The 16,279-nt window shown below is 28.7% G+C and overlaps 1 protein-coding gene across 1 annotated transcript; it reads left to right on the top strand.

Annotated features, from left to right (window-relative positions):
* Positions 1 to 3,210: 3,210 nt before the first annotated feature.
* Positions 3,211 to 15,879, top strand: LOC145182468 (low-density lipoprotein receptor-related protein 2-like). Its single transcript, XM_090091708.1, has 19 exons — positions 3,211 to 3,336; positions 3,966 to 4,050; positions 5,182 to 5,234; positions 5,347 to 5,460; positions 5,593 to 5,715; positions 6,655 to 7,042; positions 7,153 to 7,376; positions 8,249 to 8,374; positions 8,775 to 8,964; positions 9,837 to 10,067; positions 10,429 to 10,811; positions 10,898 to 11,023; positions 11,877 to 11,964; positions 12,053 to 12,129; positions 12,434 to 12,527; positions 12,671 to 12,756; positions 13,504 to 13,603; positions 14,829 to 14,949; positions 15,564 to 15,879. The coding sequence occupies exons 1-19, from the start codon at positions 3,243 to 3,245 to the stop codon at positions 15,624 to 15,626; spliced, it is 2,766 nt and encodes a 921-aa protein (XP_089947834.1). The 5' UTR covers positions 3,211 to 3,242; the 3' UTR covers positions 15,627 to 15,879.
* Positions 15,880 to 16,279: the final 400 nt, after the last annotated feature.

Genomic DNA, 16,279 nt, shown 5'->3' with positions numbered 1-16,279 from the left:
ATTTATAAATAATTCTCCTATGTTTAAACCTATAAAAGATGAAGAAAATGCTTCCTCTTTTACATTGACTTTTAAATGAGGTTTTTTTCTTAGCATTAGTTTTTAGATGTGCATAATCAAGTCTTTCCGACGTCGATTATGCACATCTAAAAACTTTTTTAGATGTGCATAATCGACTAGCAAAGATGTCTTAAAGACGCATTTTTTATGCCTTTTCATGACAAGATAAAGACAAAAAAAGATGTCTTTTAGATTTGCATAATCGACTAAAAAAAGACGTCTTAAAGACGCATTTTTCATGTCTTTTCATGATAAGATAAAGACAAAAAAAGACGTCTTTTCGATGTCGAAAAAAGATGTCTTTTAGATTTGCATAATCGACTAAAAAAAGACGCCTTAAAGACATCGTAAATAAGATTTGAAAAGACGTCTTTTCGACGTCTTTTTTCCCACTGGGAAGGCCTTGGGAACGCTTATCGATGGACTTTATTGGACCCTTACAATCCACTACAGCAAACAAATACATCCTCGTAGTGGTGGACGAGTACTCACGCTACCCATTTGCATTCCCCTGTCAAGACATATCAGCTGACTTTGTTATACGACACCTTCTCAGCCTCTTTTCATTATTTGGTGCACCATCATCTATTAATACAGATCGTGGAACTCAGTTCGAAAGCTTAAAAATCAAAGTTTTTCTTGAAAAGAACGGAGTAATTAAAACTAGAACCACTCCTTACCATCCCCAAGGCAATGGTCAGTGTGAACGAATAAACGGAACAATACTAAAAGCCGTTAGTCTAGCTCTGAAAACCTTAAGTCTAGAAAAAGAGAAATGGGAAATAGTATTGCAAATGGCTTTGTCCTCCATAAGAGGACTTTTGCGTACCGTCACTAACGAAACACCCCATCAGAGGATGATGAACTTTCAACGCTCGTCAATAATAGGCACTGTTTTACCTAACCTCTTAACAAAACACAGGATGCCACAATCCTTTACAGACGTCAGGTACGAATGAAAGGAGATCAACTCGTTGACAGAGTTCAACTGCTAGAAACAATATCGCCCCACTACGCTCGAATAAAATTTCAAAATGGAAAAATTGATACTGTTTCAACAAACGACCTCGCCCCACTAGAAGACCTAAATCCCCCAACAGAATCAGTCCAACAACAATCCGGTGATTTGAACATGGAACAGATGATCATTAGCAACAATACCAACAATTCCATAAACAGAAACCAAGAAGAATTAAACGAAACCAACGAGGTAACTTCAAACCCATTAGTTGAGAATTCAATTATAGATAGTATCCCTTGTAATCAGTCACCTACAACAGCGGTACCTAGTCAGCCTATACAGAAAGTTACTACTCCCGAGAATACCCTCAAGAACAGGACGCGTTACGAAGAGGCCAAAGTATCTCGACGACTACTTTCTTTCCTAGTATAATATCAGAGGTTTAGTCTATACTTCGCCCTAAAACTTTCCTAACGTGGAGAAGACTGTTATAATTTAAGTAATAATGTAATATAACACTCATGACGTCACTTCTGAATGTTTCTGACGTCTTCTGAATATTACAGTTATTAGTAACGCTATTTACAAAACCTATTATACATACGGTTATTAGCTACGCTATCTTATATACTATAAATGTTTGTGGTTCTTGTATAGCCTTTTTCTTATATTTGATAAAAGCCAAAATATACATGAAAGACTTTTTTATTATGGTTTACAACAATTATTATAAAAACATTATTATAAAAACACATTGATAAAACAACTATAAAGCACTTATTACCACATACACACATATCAAAAAAGCATATATGCAAACAATAAACGTGTGCAAACCAAAATTTTAAAAATGATGCGAGAAAATTTAAAAAGATACAAAATATATATTTACAAACAATACTCTTTACCTTCTTTTTTTTCTTCATAAGAACTGTAATCTTCATAACAATATTTAACCTTTACATACAATAACATGTGACATACCTTGTCAGTGTTGGCACAAAAGTTTAATTTACTTTTCTAAATTTTCTAAAAAAGAACAAAAATAGTTAGTAGCATCACAGAAATTTCAATGTAGTAATAACCATTTTATGGAAATAGCATTAGTATAACTTTAAATAACATACATACCCCTATCTTCCTTCTAAAAAATAAGATAATAAAAACAAAATTGCAAAAAGATAAACTAAAGCAAAAAAAATATAAACGATTTAAAAAATTTAAATCCTTTCTACTTCATCTAATTAAAATTTAAATCCTTTCTACTTTATCTAATTAAAATTTAAATCCTTTCTACTTTATCTAATAAAAATGTATATATAACTATTTTATATACTTACTTCAATTATAAGATGATCTTAACGATTATTATTTATCTTCATATGATTCTTTATGTAATATATCTAAACTAATAATTAAATTCCAAAAGGAAGAAAGTTTTAACTCGCTTCATGGATCTTTCTCCAATCTTTCGTGCAAATTACATAAATGATAAACATAAAAGAAAATAAATATATAAATGTACGTAGACGTCAAAAAAACGTTTGTTTCGATTTTTCATATCAATTAATTTTATTTAGCATTATTTTCACTAAACAGAGCGCCGAAAGCTTTTGCTACGAATTATTAACAGCTTCTTGTTTATTGAGGTAAGCGGTAGACCAGCCTTCCCCTACTGCTTTATTTTTTACTCCAATTCTTGATATAGTTTCGCATACCTGTAGGCCATTAAAAGTTTCAAAAAAAAAAACCCAAAAATTGCTTTATCTTCTAACTGTAACAGCGTATTATTAGGACACTCGCTAATTGCCCTAATATAGCACTGGAAAATCAGTAAGTTAATGCTTCACTGGAAGATGAATGAGCTAAGTTAGGAGATTTCATGTGATTTCTTAAACTTCTGGTGAAAAACTCCAAAGTTAAACGCAGTGTCAAATCATTCCTTGAGCCAACCGGGCCCGGTCTCTACGATTGTTTTTGTTAGGCGGGTTTTAATCAATGTCCTGGATTCCACCAAATAATTTTTTTTACAATTAAAGGATGCAATCCGAGGAAAAATCGCATCTGGATGAAAGGGAGTTTTTTATTTCATCTTTTTCGGGTTTTTTTTTCAATTCATAGGTAACAAATGCGATGTTCTGAATGGAATAAAGCGAAGTAGATGTATTGTTTCGAAAAAAAAAAAAAATTTTTCCTAATTTCTCACGTGGTAGTTACATTAATGTTTTCCAAAAAAACAATGTGGTTATTTGATGAAATAGCATTGCTTTTCTGCATTTTCCACTGTAGTTTAATGAAAAAGAGCGACGTAAAAGGTTTTTATCTCTTTTTCCATTAGCAGTTGAAAATAGTTTGATTCTTTTTATTTATTTAATGATTTTTTTTATTATTTCACTTTCTTAAATAATGATAAGGTATGTAAGAGAAAAGTATGGCCTAACAACAATGTTTAACTTAAGAGAACTTTCATCAAAATTAAAGATTTTATTATCATTTTTTGGGACAAAAAAACAAAAACAAAAACAAAAATAACAATAAACCAAAACGAAACAGAATGTTTAATTGTTTTCTTTAAATAAAAAAAAAGTTCAAAGAAGTAATTACACTCTGAACAAATCAAATAAAACAAATGGTCACAAATCAACGTTCTTTTAAAATATTAAACACCTGATATTGTTTCCAATGGACTCTAGAAAGGGAAATCAGCAGATATGTTAAAACATCATTTGTCTTAGCATATCACCATCAAATGAGAACTAGGACGTGGATCAAATCCAGGGTTCAACAGTTGAAATTATGCAAAGTAAAACCTTTGATTCTTCGGAAACTTTTTGTCTAATTCATAAAAAGACTTAGCAAAAAAATTTAATATCAGTTTATCTTCGTTTCAAGCAAAAATTTGTATATTTATTTATATATAAATAATTTTTTTTTTTTGAAAAAGATTGGTGCTTAATTGAAAACTTTTGTTTGAATGGAGGAACATGTATTAATGATACAGAAAGAATCGAAAATTATGAAGTTTGCTTGTAAGTTTTATTAGAAATTGTTTTTTACTATTGTTACAAATTTGTTTATTAATCTTCATGCTTGAATTTTTAAACTGGGTGTAATAATTCACTTGTTAGAATTTTAGTTTGAAGACAATAGAAAGATTGGCATTTCAATTTTTATAATCAAAATTAAACTCATGATAAAAATTTTTTTTGAAAGTAATCACTGCAGTAGACTAGTGAAAGAAATACCAGGAAGAAATTGGAATTTCGGCATTTATGGCTTGTTGCCATCTTAGCAGTGAGAGAATAAGATAAAGAACAGAAACTGCCCAAAAGTAAATAAAAGATATAGAAGAATCAGCTTCTCAATGATTCTTTATATCTTTCTAATTCCCCATTTACTCGTAAATGAATGGGTACTGGAAGAGAAGTAAGAATAACTTATACTAGGAATTAAAGATTTTGTTAGTGTCAATTATATTTGGTAACTTCTCCCTTTTTCAATACAAAAGCCTTTATTTTTTACACAAAATAAAATAATAAATTTCCAAATGTTTTAAATCTGTTATTGAAAATTTAAATGTTAATAATTTTTATCTAAATACTAATATTTTTTATGAGAAAATTATTATTCTATTATATATATATATATATATATATATATATATATATATATATATATATATATATATATATATATATATATATATATATATATATATATATATATATATATATATATATATATATATATACACACATATATATATATATATATATATACGTATATATATATATATATATGTATATATATATATACGTATATATATATATACATATATATATGTATATATATATACGTACATATATATATATATATGTATATATATATATATATATATATATATATACGTATATATATTCTTCTAATAATCTGCATTTTGTACTCAGTTCTTAAAATCATAGAAATAAATTGAAAAATTAAAATTTGAAAAAAAAAATTATGACAAAAAGTTATGTGTGTGTATATATATATATATATATATATATATATATATATATATATATATATATATATATATATATATATATATATATATATATTTTGAGGGAAAAAGAAATTTTAGATGAAAAGTTTACATTTTTTTATATCAATGAATGCAGATGTGCTGACAATTATTATGGGTTAAGGTGCCAGTATGATGGACGCTCTTTAGGTAAGATATTTTTTCTCAAAAAATCTGTAGTTTGTTAAAGATTTAAGCCATGTTACACTTAAAGAGAGGAAAATTTAAACATACTATTATAATGACCAAAATTTATTTTTAGATGAATGCACTGAAAACCAAATAAAATGTGACGGTGAAAAGACTTGTTACACTTTGTTAGAGAAGTGCAATTTTAGGCGTGATTGTGAAGATAGTTCTGATGAAAGAGATTGTCGTGCGTGTTTTTAAAAACTTGTTCAAAATTTTAAATAAAATTTTAGTTTCTTCTAAGACAAAGCTATAAAATAAAATAGTTATAATCTATCATAATGGTTCTAATTTTAAAGTGATAGTTTTTTTTATTTAGCTGCTGATAACTGCACTGAACATAATTTTTTGTGTGGTACAGGTATTTGCATAAATAAAAAATGGGTTTGTGATGGGGAAAATGATTGTGGAGATTTCAGTGATGAATTTCCAAGTGTATGTGGTAAATGTTTTAACTTTGACATTTCAATTTGTTTATAAGTTTAAAGGGCAAAGAATAACTTTAAAAGTATGGCAAGCCATGAGCTTGACTCTCCTGTAGTTCATTTAGTTCACTGGCACTGAAGTTGTTAATCACAGGCTTGCATGAGGAGAAAGGGTTGCCTGCTATATGTGGCATACATAGATGATGAAAAAAAACCAATCTCACTACCTGATTGCTGCCAATGCAGGCTTCACTGAAGTGAAGTGTTTAATAAGCAACTTGGTAATAATGCCAAATGCTATTGCCCTGAACAATTTGACCATATGATGTGTAGGTTTAGGCAATGCTCAACTCCACATGTATATATTTCAGCAAAAGACCATCAAGTGGTTGAGCAAGAAGACCCTTTTTTTTTTTCAATATAGACATTGGTGTTCAGGAGTTACAAAAGGCTGCGCTCAACAGCTGCCTTTTGTAACTCCTGAACACCAATGTCTATATTGTCATAAGTACACTTCTTTATTTTGCTAATCAAAGTTTAGCTGACCACCACCACCTACTCAAAGCTGTTATGAAACACATTGACAAAACTGCAGAATGCTAATGCACACAGCTCAAAAGAGTCCACTTGAAGGTCACAAACATGTGAAAATTGTTCTTGAAAAGAAAATAATTTTTATAGCTGGAAGCAGTACTGAATTGCTTTGGTTCGAAGTGTCAAATCTAAGCACTAATGACTTTAATCAGACTTTGTATACAGCTTCTATACAACCAGACTGTGTACACAGCTTCTGTACAAATCATGTAACACAACAATACAGAAGATATTTTATTGTTAATTTTTCTTCTTTTTTTTTTCTAATAACATTTTCCTAAAGCTTTACTCAGAAATGTTCATATAAGTTGCTTTTAATTTAAGTACTATAAAGGTAAACTTTTTTACTTGTTTTTAAATAGCAAATCAGAGTTGTCCTGTTGGCTTTTTTACTTGCAAGAATCAAAGATGCATAAAAGCTCCATTTCTTTGTGATGGAGAAGATGATTGTTATGATTTAAGTGATGAAACACCACCAGTTTGCCATATACAACCAAGATGTAAAGCAGGAGGTCACCACTGCAAATCAACTGACAGCTGTGTTCCTCAGGAAGTGGTTTGTGATGGTATTGAAGATTGTGAAGATCGCTCAGATGAGCGACATTGCAGCTCTACACCTTTATGTCAAGGATTTCAGTGTGAAAAAAATGTTTGTATCAATAAGAAAAAGGTGTGTGATGGATATAATGACTGCTTATTTGGTAATGATGAGTCAAATTGCAGTTTTGCCTGTAAACCTGGTTTTATAAGGTTTGGGTTTAGTTCAATTTCAAAGTAATACCTAATTTAGTATTGAGAAAATGATTGGATTCTTTAGAAAAATGTTTGATTAATAAATTTGCATCATTTTTTTTTTTTAGATGTCTTGATACATTTCAATGCTTCAATTCATCTGGTTTTTGTGATAAAAAGAAAGATTGTCGCAATGGGTTTGATGAGAGTCCATTTTGCAACCAAGATGAGTGCATGATTGAGAATGGTGGTTGCTCTCAGATTTGCAAAGACTTAAACGTTTTTAGGGAGTGTCTATGTTATGAAGGTTACCAGAAGAAAAGTACAAATATTTTGGATCCCCATTGCATAGGTAATTAGTGTTTTTTTTTTTTCTCGCCTAAAAAGGCAATTGGTATAGATATTCTTTGTATTATGAATTATTAAATGTCAATATAGATATTGGTAAAAGAAGTTTATTCAATTTATAATCAAAAGAAATTTAGTACTGTAATTTAGTTGAAGTTAGTAATTTTCAATGACAAATCTTGATAAAATTATTTAACAAATTTAGTATCACATTGCTAGACAAGTGTTTGTGTTTTAAGGAAACATGTTTAAAGTGATTTATCAAAATGGCTTCAATTACTTGAATGTTTAAAAATTAACTTCCATTCCTTTTTTTTATGTTTAAATGCAAGAACTTTATTCTGGATTATTTGTTGCAATTGGGATTTGCAAACTAGTTAGAAAGAAACTGAGTGTAATAAAAAGTAGTCCTGGAAACTTACTATGCAAATATTGTTTTAAAATTGCTCTGTTAACTAGAAAGTTACTCATTTAAATTCTAACCATTAATTACATTTATCATCTGTTTTTTTTTTGGATTCTAATCAAGTATCATCTGTTTTTTTTACTTACACACTTTAAATCTAGGATTTGTCCTTAAATTTTTCAAGAGTTTAATAATAATGCTTTTGCTTAATTTTCTGTCACATAAATTTGAATGTGTAGCAATTTTTAAGAATATTTGTCAATTTATCAAAGCTGTTCTCTAACAAAAATATACACTTAAAGAATAACACATTTATATACTATCATAATTTTAAAAAATTGAAACTCCCAAAATATACATAAAAATACACTTTGAAGATCTGAAGTGCTGACTCCTTTGTAATTCTAAGATTTATTTACTAAATTCACATTTTTATATTTAGTGTTGTTTGCTTTTTATGCTTTACTTAGATGTTAACGAGTGTTTGGTACTGGGAATATGCAGTCAGATGTGCCGCAACTTTCCAGGTGGATATCAATGTAGTTGCATAAATGGATATGAGTTACGTGATAAAAGATTTTGTGATGTCCCTGGTGGTAAAAAAATCTTTTTTTAATTTTGTAAACATTAACCTCAAATCTCTTCAGATTATCTCTTTAGATAAATAAATGTCTTATTTTATACAAGTTTTGTTGAAAGATTACAGTTTAAAATTGAAAAATAATATTTCATGTATAGATAATGCAACATCTTGAAAATTGTAGCACTAAAAAGTGAAAGCAATTTAAAGTTAACCTAAGATATATGTTAAATATTTTATATTTAAATATAAATATATTTGACTATATATATATATTAAATCTGTCGTGGGCTGGATGAGCAATTTCATGAAATGTATTTCTTGCTCAGAGTTCAATTTTACAGTGTGTAGTTTTCACTGTAGCAAACATTCTTGTTGCTCTTTTAATTTTGGATTATCTTATGATTATCTTTTAGATGGTTTCTTTTTGCACATACTTGGTAATAACACCATTGGGCAAGTAATCATGATAAAAGATAAATATAAAAAACTTGATGAAGATTATCATGTTATTTTAAATAATATATCAATTGGTAGTGGAAGCTCTTATCATGCAAAGCATAATTACATTTATTGGACAGACAAGGAGCGATCTGTTATAAGCAGGTGGTTTTTTGTCATATTTTTTTTTCTCAAATTTTAATTTTTGAATTTATTTCAAGGATTTTAATAACCAACATTTAATGAATGGTGAAAAATAACATTTCATTAAAATAACAATAAATATTTTAATAACCTATAACGAATGCAAAAAGTTTTACAGTTTTATAATATTTTTGAAATCAAAAGCATATTGCTTTGGTATATTCTGTTTTTTTTTCTTCTTGAAATCTATGCAAAAAAAACAAAAAAAGGAATGTGTGAGGTTGAGGAAATGTAGCAATTCTTATGTTTTGGCTTAATGACACCTAAATACTTTTCCTACATTTTTGCATATTTATATACATTATATTCCCAAACTATAGACTACTTAAATTATATTTAGCTTATGATTCCAATTTTCTTATCTTTTTGTTATCATAATGATTTTGTTATCATGACAGCAAACCAAGTTAAGAACTTTTGTATTTTTAGGACCATAAATAAATATCTGAGACCATAAATGAACTTTAAAACGATTTTTTGTCTTAAAAGCTTTTTCCTTTTTTTTTCTTTGTCAATTTGCTCTTTCAAAAAATCTTTTAAATTCATTTTTTATGGCATCATTTTTAAGATTTGATAAAAAATGAAAGTATGAATGAAGAAGATTTGAGATTTCACACCAGTTTTTTCCATAGTTATTTGAAATCTCTCTAAAGTAACATAATTTAACTTAATATAAGAAGGAAAGAACTCATTAACATCTTTTTGTAACTTTTTGTGACTTGAATACTTCAATGCCATTGATTTACTCTTCATTACAATTTGCTTCTTTTTATGTTCATTAGCTTTTTTGATGCTCTGCTGTGAGATGAATTCAACAACTTTTTTATGTTTAGATTAAATCTTTTAAATGCTAACAAGTCTATTCCAAGAAACCTCATAAAAGAAGATATCATTCAAAATTTAAACGGAGTTTATGCTATCTCAATTGATTGGGTGGGATTAAAGCTTTACTGGACTCTTCCAAAAGATAATCTTATTGAGGTTTCTGAGCTTGATGGAAGTAACATGCTGCAACTTGTGAATGCTAACAAACCTTTTGCTCTTGTTGTAGATCCTTCTCCAAGGTGTTTTCATTTCCAAATAATTTAAAGTTTTTTAAAAAATACATCTCTGTTGCATCTCTCTTTTAAATATTGAAGTTTAATTTGGTTATTAAGTTGATATTTTGATTCGATTTTTTGTTTAATATTTCAATTTGATATATGCATATTTATTTATTGTAATTAAACAAAAAGCTAAAAAAACAAAATGTGAACTTTTGAACTTTTAAACTAATATCAAAATGAAACTTTCATAAAATTGGTTGATTGAGATCCTTTGCAAATAACTTATTATTTTTTTGTTGGCTTTATTTCATGTTTTTTAATATTACGATTGATGGTAGCATTATGCTGTTTGATAAATATTTGATGTGCTTTTTTGTAGCAAAAGGTTCTTGTATTGGCTTGAAATGGGATTTATTTGGGCTATAAGCATGGATGGAGAAAAATCTACAAAACATATTGTTTACAAATCACATCAAATTTTACCATACACACTGGTGCTAGATTTTCCAACTGAGATGATCTATTGGTTTGATTTGAATTATATATATTGTGTTGGAACAAATGGTCAGGATTTTCGAAGGGTGATTCAACGGTTTGAAGGCCCATTTACTTTGGGATTGTTTCTTGATGATGTCATATGGATAGAAAAAGATTTTGTGGTAAAATCCAATAAATTTAAAGGGAGTCAGGTCACCAGATTAATTGCCTCGCCATCAAGTGACAGCATCATCTCAGTTTACAATGGGGTTCTTCAACCTGAGAGTATAAAACATACTTATTACGTGTTTTTAAGTTTATTATTTAAAATTTTCTTGATCTAGTCAAATAAATTTGTTCTTTCAATTTAGTTCCCAATCCATGTGCAAATATTTATTGCAGCCATCTTTGCTTGCTTTCGCATAATACACTATATAGATGTGCTTGCCCTACTGGTATTGAGTTATTGTCTAATGGTTTCACTTGCAACACTCCTGGTAGAGTTCCTACATCGTTATTTAAATAAAAACATAATTAAAATAGAAATATAATTAAAGTTTAAACATAATTTATAGTAAAATAAAAAGTTATAAAAAGAATAAGCTTTTGTTTTTATTTTATAAAGATAACTATTTTTTTAAAAATAGCTTTTATCTGAACAGTCCTACTATAAACTATTTTTATTTCTGTTCATTATCGCCGTGCTCACAATTATATTTATAATAAAATTTTTGGGAAAATAAATATGCAATACAAAACTTGGTTGGATTAATAGTTGCAATTTTTTTGTTGCAAATTTTATTCTCTACAAAACTTGTATTCTGAAGGTTTTAAGTCTAAATAATTTTTTGTTGTAACATTTTTAAGAAAAAAGAAAATTTTTCTTTTGGTAATACCTTAATCTGTAAAACTCTGTAGAACTTATTTTCCAAAGGTGACGTTTTTGCTGCATTCTAAAAATTACACTAGGCTAGAAGCACATTAAGATAAGTCAATATTAAAATGGATATTGACACTAGGCCATAACTAAGAGAACAAGGCTAGAAATACCCTGAGAACGGTCACTATTAAAACGGATATGGACAAATAAAAGGTGACGTTTTTGCTGTTGATCATTTTTGAGTTGTTACTTTAATATCTGATAAATATTCTAAAAATATTTATCAGAAATTAAAGTAGAAACTCAAAATATGTTCAACAACAAGTTTTACTAAGTTTGATTGTAAAACAAAATACATCAATAAAATAAATTGCACTTAATAGTATATCTATCAAAACGGCAAATATAAACACCCTTTATTTCTACTTAATACTCTTTATGTTTAATAGTTTTTTTTGTTTGTTTACCAGATGCATTCCTATGTAAAGAGGATTTCTGTTTAAATCACGGCGCTTGCATAGATAAGAAAGGAAAGGATAAAGTCCTACCCTTTTGTCAGTAAGCTACTCCAATTAGTTGTTCTTTTTGATTCAAATGATTTTTCATCCCCCTGGATTGTATGATATGGTGTGATTACTTTTTTTAGATGTAAGAATGGATATGCAGGTTATCGTTGTCAAAACAAATTGGATCTTCATCCATTGTATGAGAATGGTTCATTAGGCAAGTTCCAAATGCTGTTTTTTTTTTCAAAAAATGCTTAACTTGGAATTTTTCCTGAAGAAAACTATTAAAATCAAAGTCAAAAAAATCAGATTGAGTTGATTCATTGAAAAGATCAGATCAAGTTGTTCAAATCTTTCTTTAAGTTGACTTTTGTAGCAATTATTTTCTAAGCTTGATTCAGTAATTTTCTAAATATTATCAATATTATCAAATTTATATATTTTATATATATAATTTATAAATATTATTTTTAATTTTAATTTGTCTATTATTTTGATTAATTGTGTTTACTTTTTTGCAGCACGATATAGATGTGTATCCTGGTATTGTAAAAATGGTGGGGTATGTAAAGAGCGTGATGACTTCAACAAGTTACTTTACAAACCAATCTGCAAGTAGGAAAGATTTTAAAAAATGTTTTGCTTACTAATGCACATTTACTGTTGTTAGTATTATTATTGTTGTAATAGTTTACTTAGTTGCATATTTTTATATAAAAGTTGTGCAAAGATTGTGATGATTATGCTTTTAATGTAAGATGTCCGAGGGATTATGATGGTGAAAGATGTACCTCCTATATTGGAGCCTATCTAACTAACAATCCATCAACAAAAGCTGTTCAAGGTAATCTTTTCTTCCCTCTTATTTAAAGAAATCTTTAGTCTGATAAAATCTTAATGTCATTAATGTTTTTACAAGACTTCATTTATCAAAAACAATAATGTAACTTAGAATGACTTTTGATAAGGCTAGTTTTTCTAAATCTTTTTTTATCTCCATGCTCATATTTGATACTTTTTAAGTTATTCTTTATTAATATATTAATTGCACTGCAAAGTAAATTAAAAAAAAACAATACATACCAAAGTATCAAATGTATCAAATACAATAAACAAAAGCAAAATTATCATAACAATAGTTTTATTGTTTTAGTTTGCACGAATAGGATTTGTGCAAACTAAAACAAAACTATTCTGAGCATTTGTTTAGGATTTGTTCATTATGAAAAAATAAACAATAGAAATGGCATAGCTAAAAATAAAATTTTTAAACAGTCAATTTTTTTAAAATTAGCAACAATTAAAATATGAATTGTGTCTAACCTGCTCTACAAAAATGAATTGTTTTTAATAAATTATATTAAGTAATAAAGTCCATAAAATAATTGGCACTGCAACAATCAGAATTTGATTGTCTCCTCTTTAAATCACAAATTGACTTATTTGTTCTAACAAATTCTTGTAGAAAAAAAAAACAAAAAACAAATGAATAAACATGTTTTTTTTTTTTTTTTTTTTTTTTTTTATAGATATAAAAAGAAATGGCTTAGGAAGCAAAATAAGTGGTTTTAAAAATTTTTTTTCTTTCTAGAAAAGTTTAGTTTACCATTGATTATCACTGTTGTTGCAGCTGTTTTGGTTTGTATTCTCATTTTCATAGGTGTGCAGATGCGTCGGTATTTCAGCCGAAGGTAAGTTTTTTTTTTGTAAAAAAAATCTCAATGCTTTATGTTTGAGTTGTTATTTCACACAGGATTAAGAAATTGCCAACTTGGTAGAAGATTTGGAGTGTCTCATGCAACAGTCGGTAGGGTTCTATAAAAGTTTGTAGAGACCAATGATCACACTAATGTCATGACCAAGGCAGACCATGAGCTACCAAAGTTGTGGAGGACTGATTTTTATTGCTTGGAACACTGAGAGAACATTTCACTACTGGAGGAAGTCTCCAAATAGAACTTGATGTGGTTCATGGAACTGCTGTTAATTATGATACCATAAGAAGAAGACTTTGTGCTTTAAATTTACAACCTCAAGGGGCAAATGGATTGGGAAATGCATTATTGGAGACAGGTCTTATTTACAGATGAGCCAAGGTTTTGTCTAGTAAATTCTGATCCCTGCCTAAAAGTGTACAGGAGACCAAATGAAAGATATTTTGCTTGTAACATTCGAGAAACCACTTTATACGGAGGTGGCTCATTGATGGTATGGGGTGGAATATCTTTAACAGCTAGCACAGAGCTTTTTATTGTTGATGATAGATGTTGGAATTTTGCACCATACATTGGAAATGGATTCTGTATTATGAAGGGTAATGCAAGACCACATACAGCCCATATTGTTACTGAATATTTAAATAATGTTAATATTGACGTTTTGAAGTGGCCAGCTCATAGTCTAGGTAAGAACCCAAGGGGGATCTTTGGGACATAATGGGACGCCGTGTTAGAAGCCAACGTCCACCACCTAACAGTCTAGACGAGCTGCAAAAATGTCTTATCTGAGTGGGGAGATATCTCTTAAGAGACAATTAGATCCCTAATTGAAAGTATGCCATGGCGTTATTAGGCTGTAATAACATCAAGAGGTGATAAAACTAGTTATTGATAAGTCAAAAATGTTTCAATTTCAGCTGCATTATGCGTATAACAGTAGTAACCATTTTACTTTACTTTGTTATGTATGATGCCAAAGGATGCTGGATTTTTTTCATAAAACTCCAGGGCGCCAGACCTTTTTTTAATCTATTATTTGACTTTAGATGTTAAATCCTTGGCTTTGACATTTATCATCAATTATTTAATATTTTATCATATTTTAATATTTTAATATTTTCTATTCATGATCAGTTACTCAGTTATGCATTAAATATATAAACGAAAAAACCAACACATGCACTGCTCTTTATCATAGACTGTTAGCTGTAAAAAACAGATGCCCAAATGGGATTGATAGTAATGCACCTACCAACAGTCAGTGTAGTTCCAAAGATGGATCTTTATTCTATCTTTCGCCTGCAATTCAACTGGACTTGGTAAGTTCAATATACAGTTTTGTGTTTTTCTCAGCTATGTATGAATAACTTTTGAAAGTTTGTGTGGTGGAGGGAAAAGATAAATCTGTGAAGATATAATGCTGCAAAGGTTTTATACTATTCCAAAAAATATAACATTTCGTTTCTAAATAGATTTACGCTGTAAAAAATAAATTTTCAATTTCTTTTTCCCTTCTACTCAAGATTCAAAATATCCCTCACACTTACATACCAGCACAGCGTTTCCGGCTTCACACCTTGGTGAAGCATTTTTTGCTCACGAACTGCCTAAAAGTTGTGCGGCATTATGACATTTGCATAATCTTCAAAATCATACAACACTGGTGCATTTAATTCCACAAATGTTTGATTTTAAAGGCAAACAAGCTGATCACATTCATTTTACCCTGCAGACAAATTTTACCTCACCATGGTTTATTTCTTTTTTGTTCAATTGAAAATCTTGGGCCTTGTATAAGTTGATCATTATTTTGTTGAAAAAAAGAAAACAACAAAAAAAGGCAATGACTTGTGTACTTTACCAAACTAATAAATTGTAAATTAACTAATAAATTGTTTATTTATAACAAAATTTGTTTTGCATGTTTATTTAGATAGGGAAAAAGATAAGGAGTTGGGAAGAGGAAGGAATTCTTCAAAATTTAAAGAAAATGTAAAATTTCAACTATTTAGTTTAGGATATTCTTTGTTTTTACTTTTTGATTCGAGAAAATATCGTGATTTATCGTGAATTATCGTTACTTTGAGCAATCGCCTCTTTTAAAGTTAATTTTTTTTCTTTGCAGAGATTTTTATTGTACTTTATTGTAAATAAGTTTTAATATTTATGAAAGTTTTTATATGAAAGAGTTTTATGCAGCAGAAGAAAGTTTATAATTATTGTAAATAAAATTGGAATAATATTTAAAATTTGTTCTTGTTTAAATGTGTTCACCTCTGTTCCTCTAATTTTTCTGAACATAGCTGTATTAAATGTTTTAAGCATAAAGTATGTCAATGAATATAGTTAAGCCGATATGTTTGTTAATAATATAAGTATAAAATATCTTTCAAATATAGGCCTCTGCGGAGACTAAAAAATCGATCGTTAAAGGTTCTATGTTCTGGGAATCGAAATGATTGTATTGAGATAACATAAATCTTTGCTTTTCAAACATGGAAACCAATTATCGGATATTCCGGTATCTAAATTCACTCAGCCGAAAAACTGCTATAGAACAAGTGAGTGCGGGTGTAAGTCAGCGCTCGGGAAACCTTACTTAGGGGGAACTTATTAAGTAAGAACCTCGCGTAATCCTATCTGATCTTA

This window comes from Hydra viridissima, unplaced genomic scaffold (assembly GCF_058129835.1).
Source record: "Hydra viridissima isolate aposymbiotic clone 2 unplaced genomic scaffold, HvirCarnegie_v1 scaffold_1, whole genome shotgun sequence".
NCBI lineage: Eukaryota > Metazoa > Cnidaria > Hydrozoa > Anthoathecata > Hydridae > Hydra > Hydra viridissima.
This window is presented reverse-complemented; position numbering and strand designations above follow the sequence as displayed.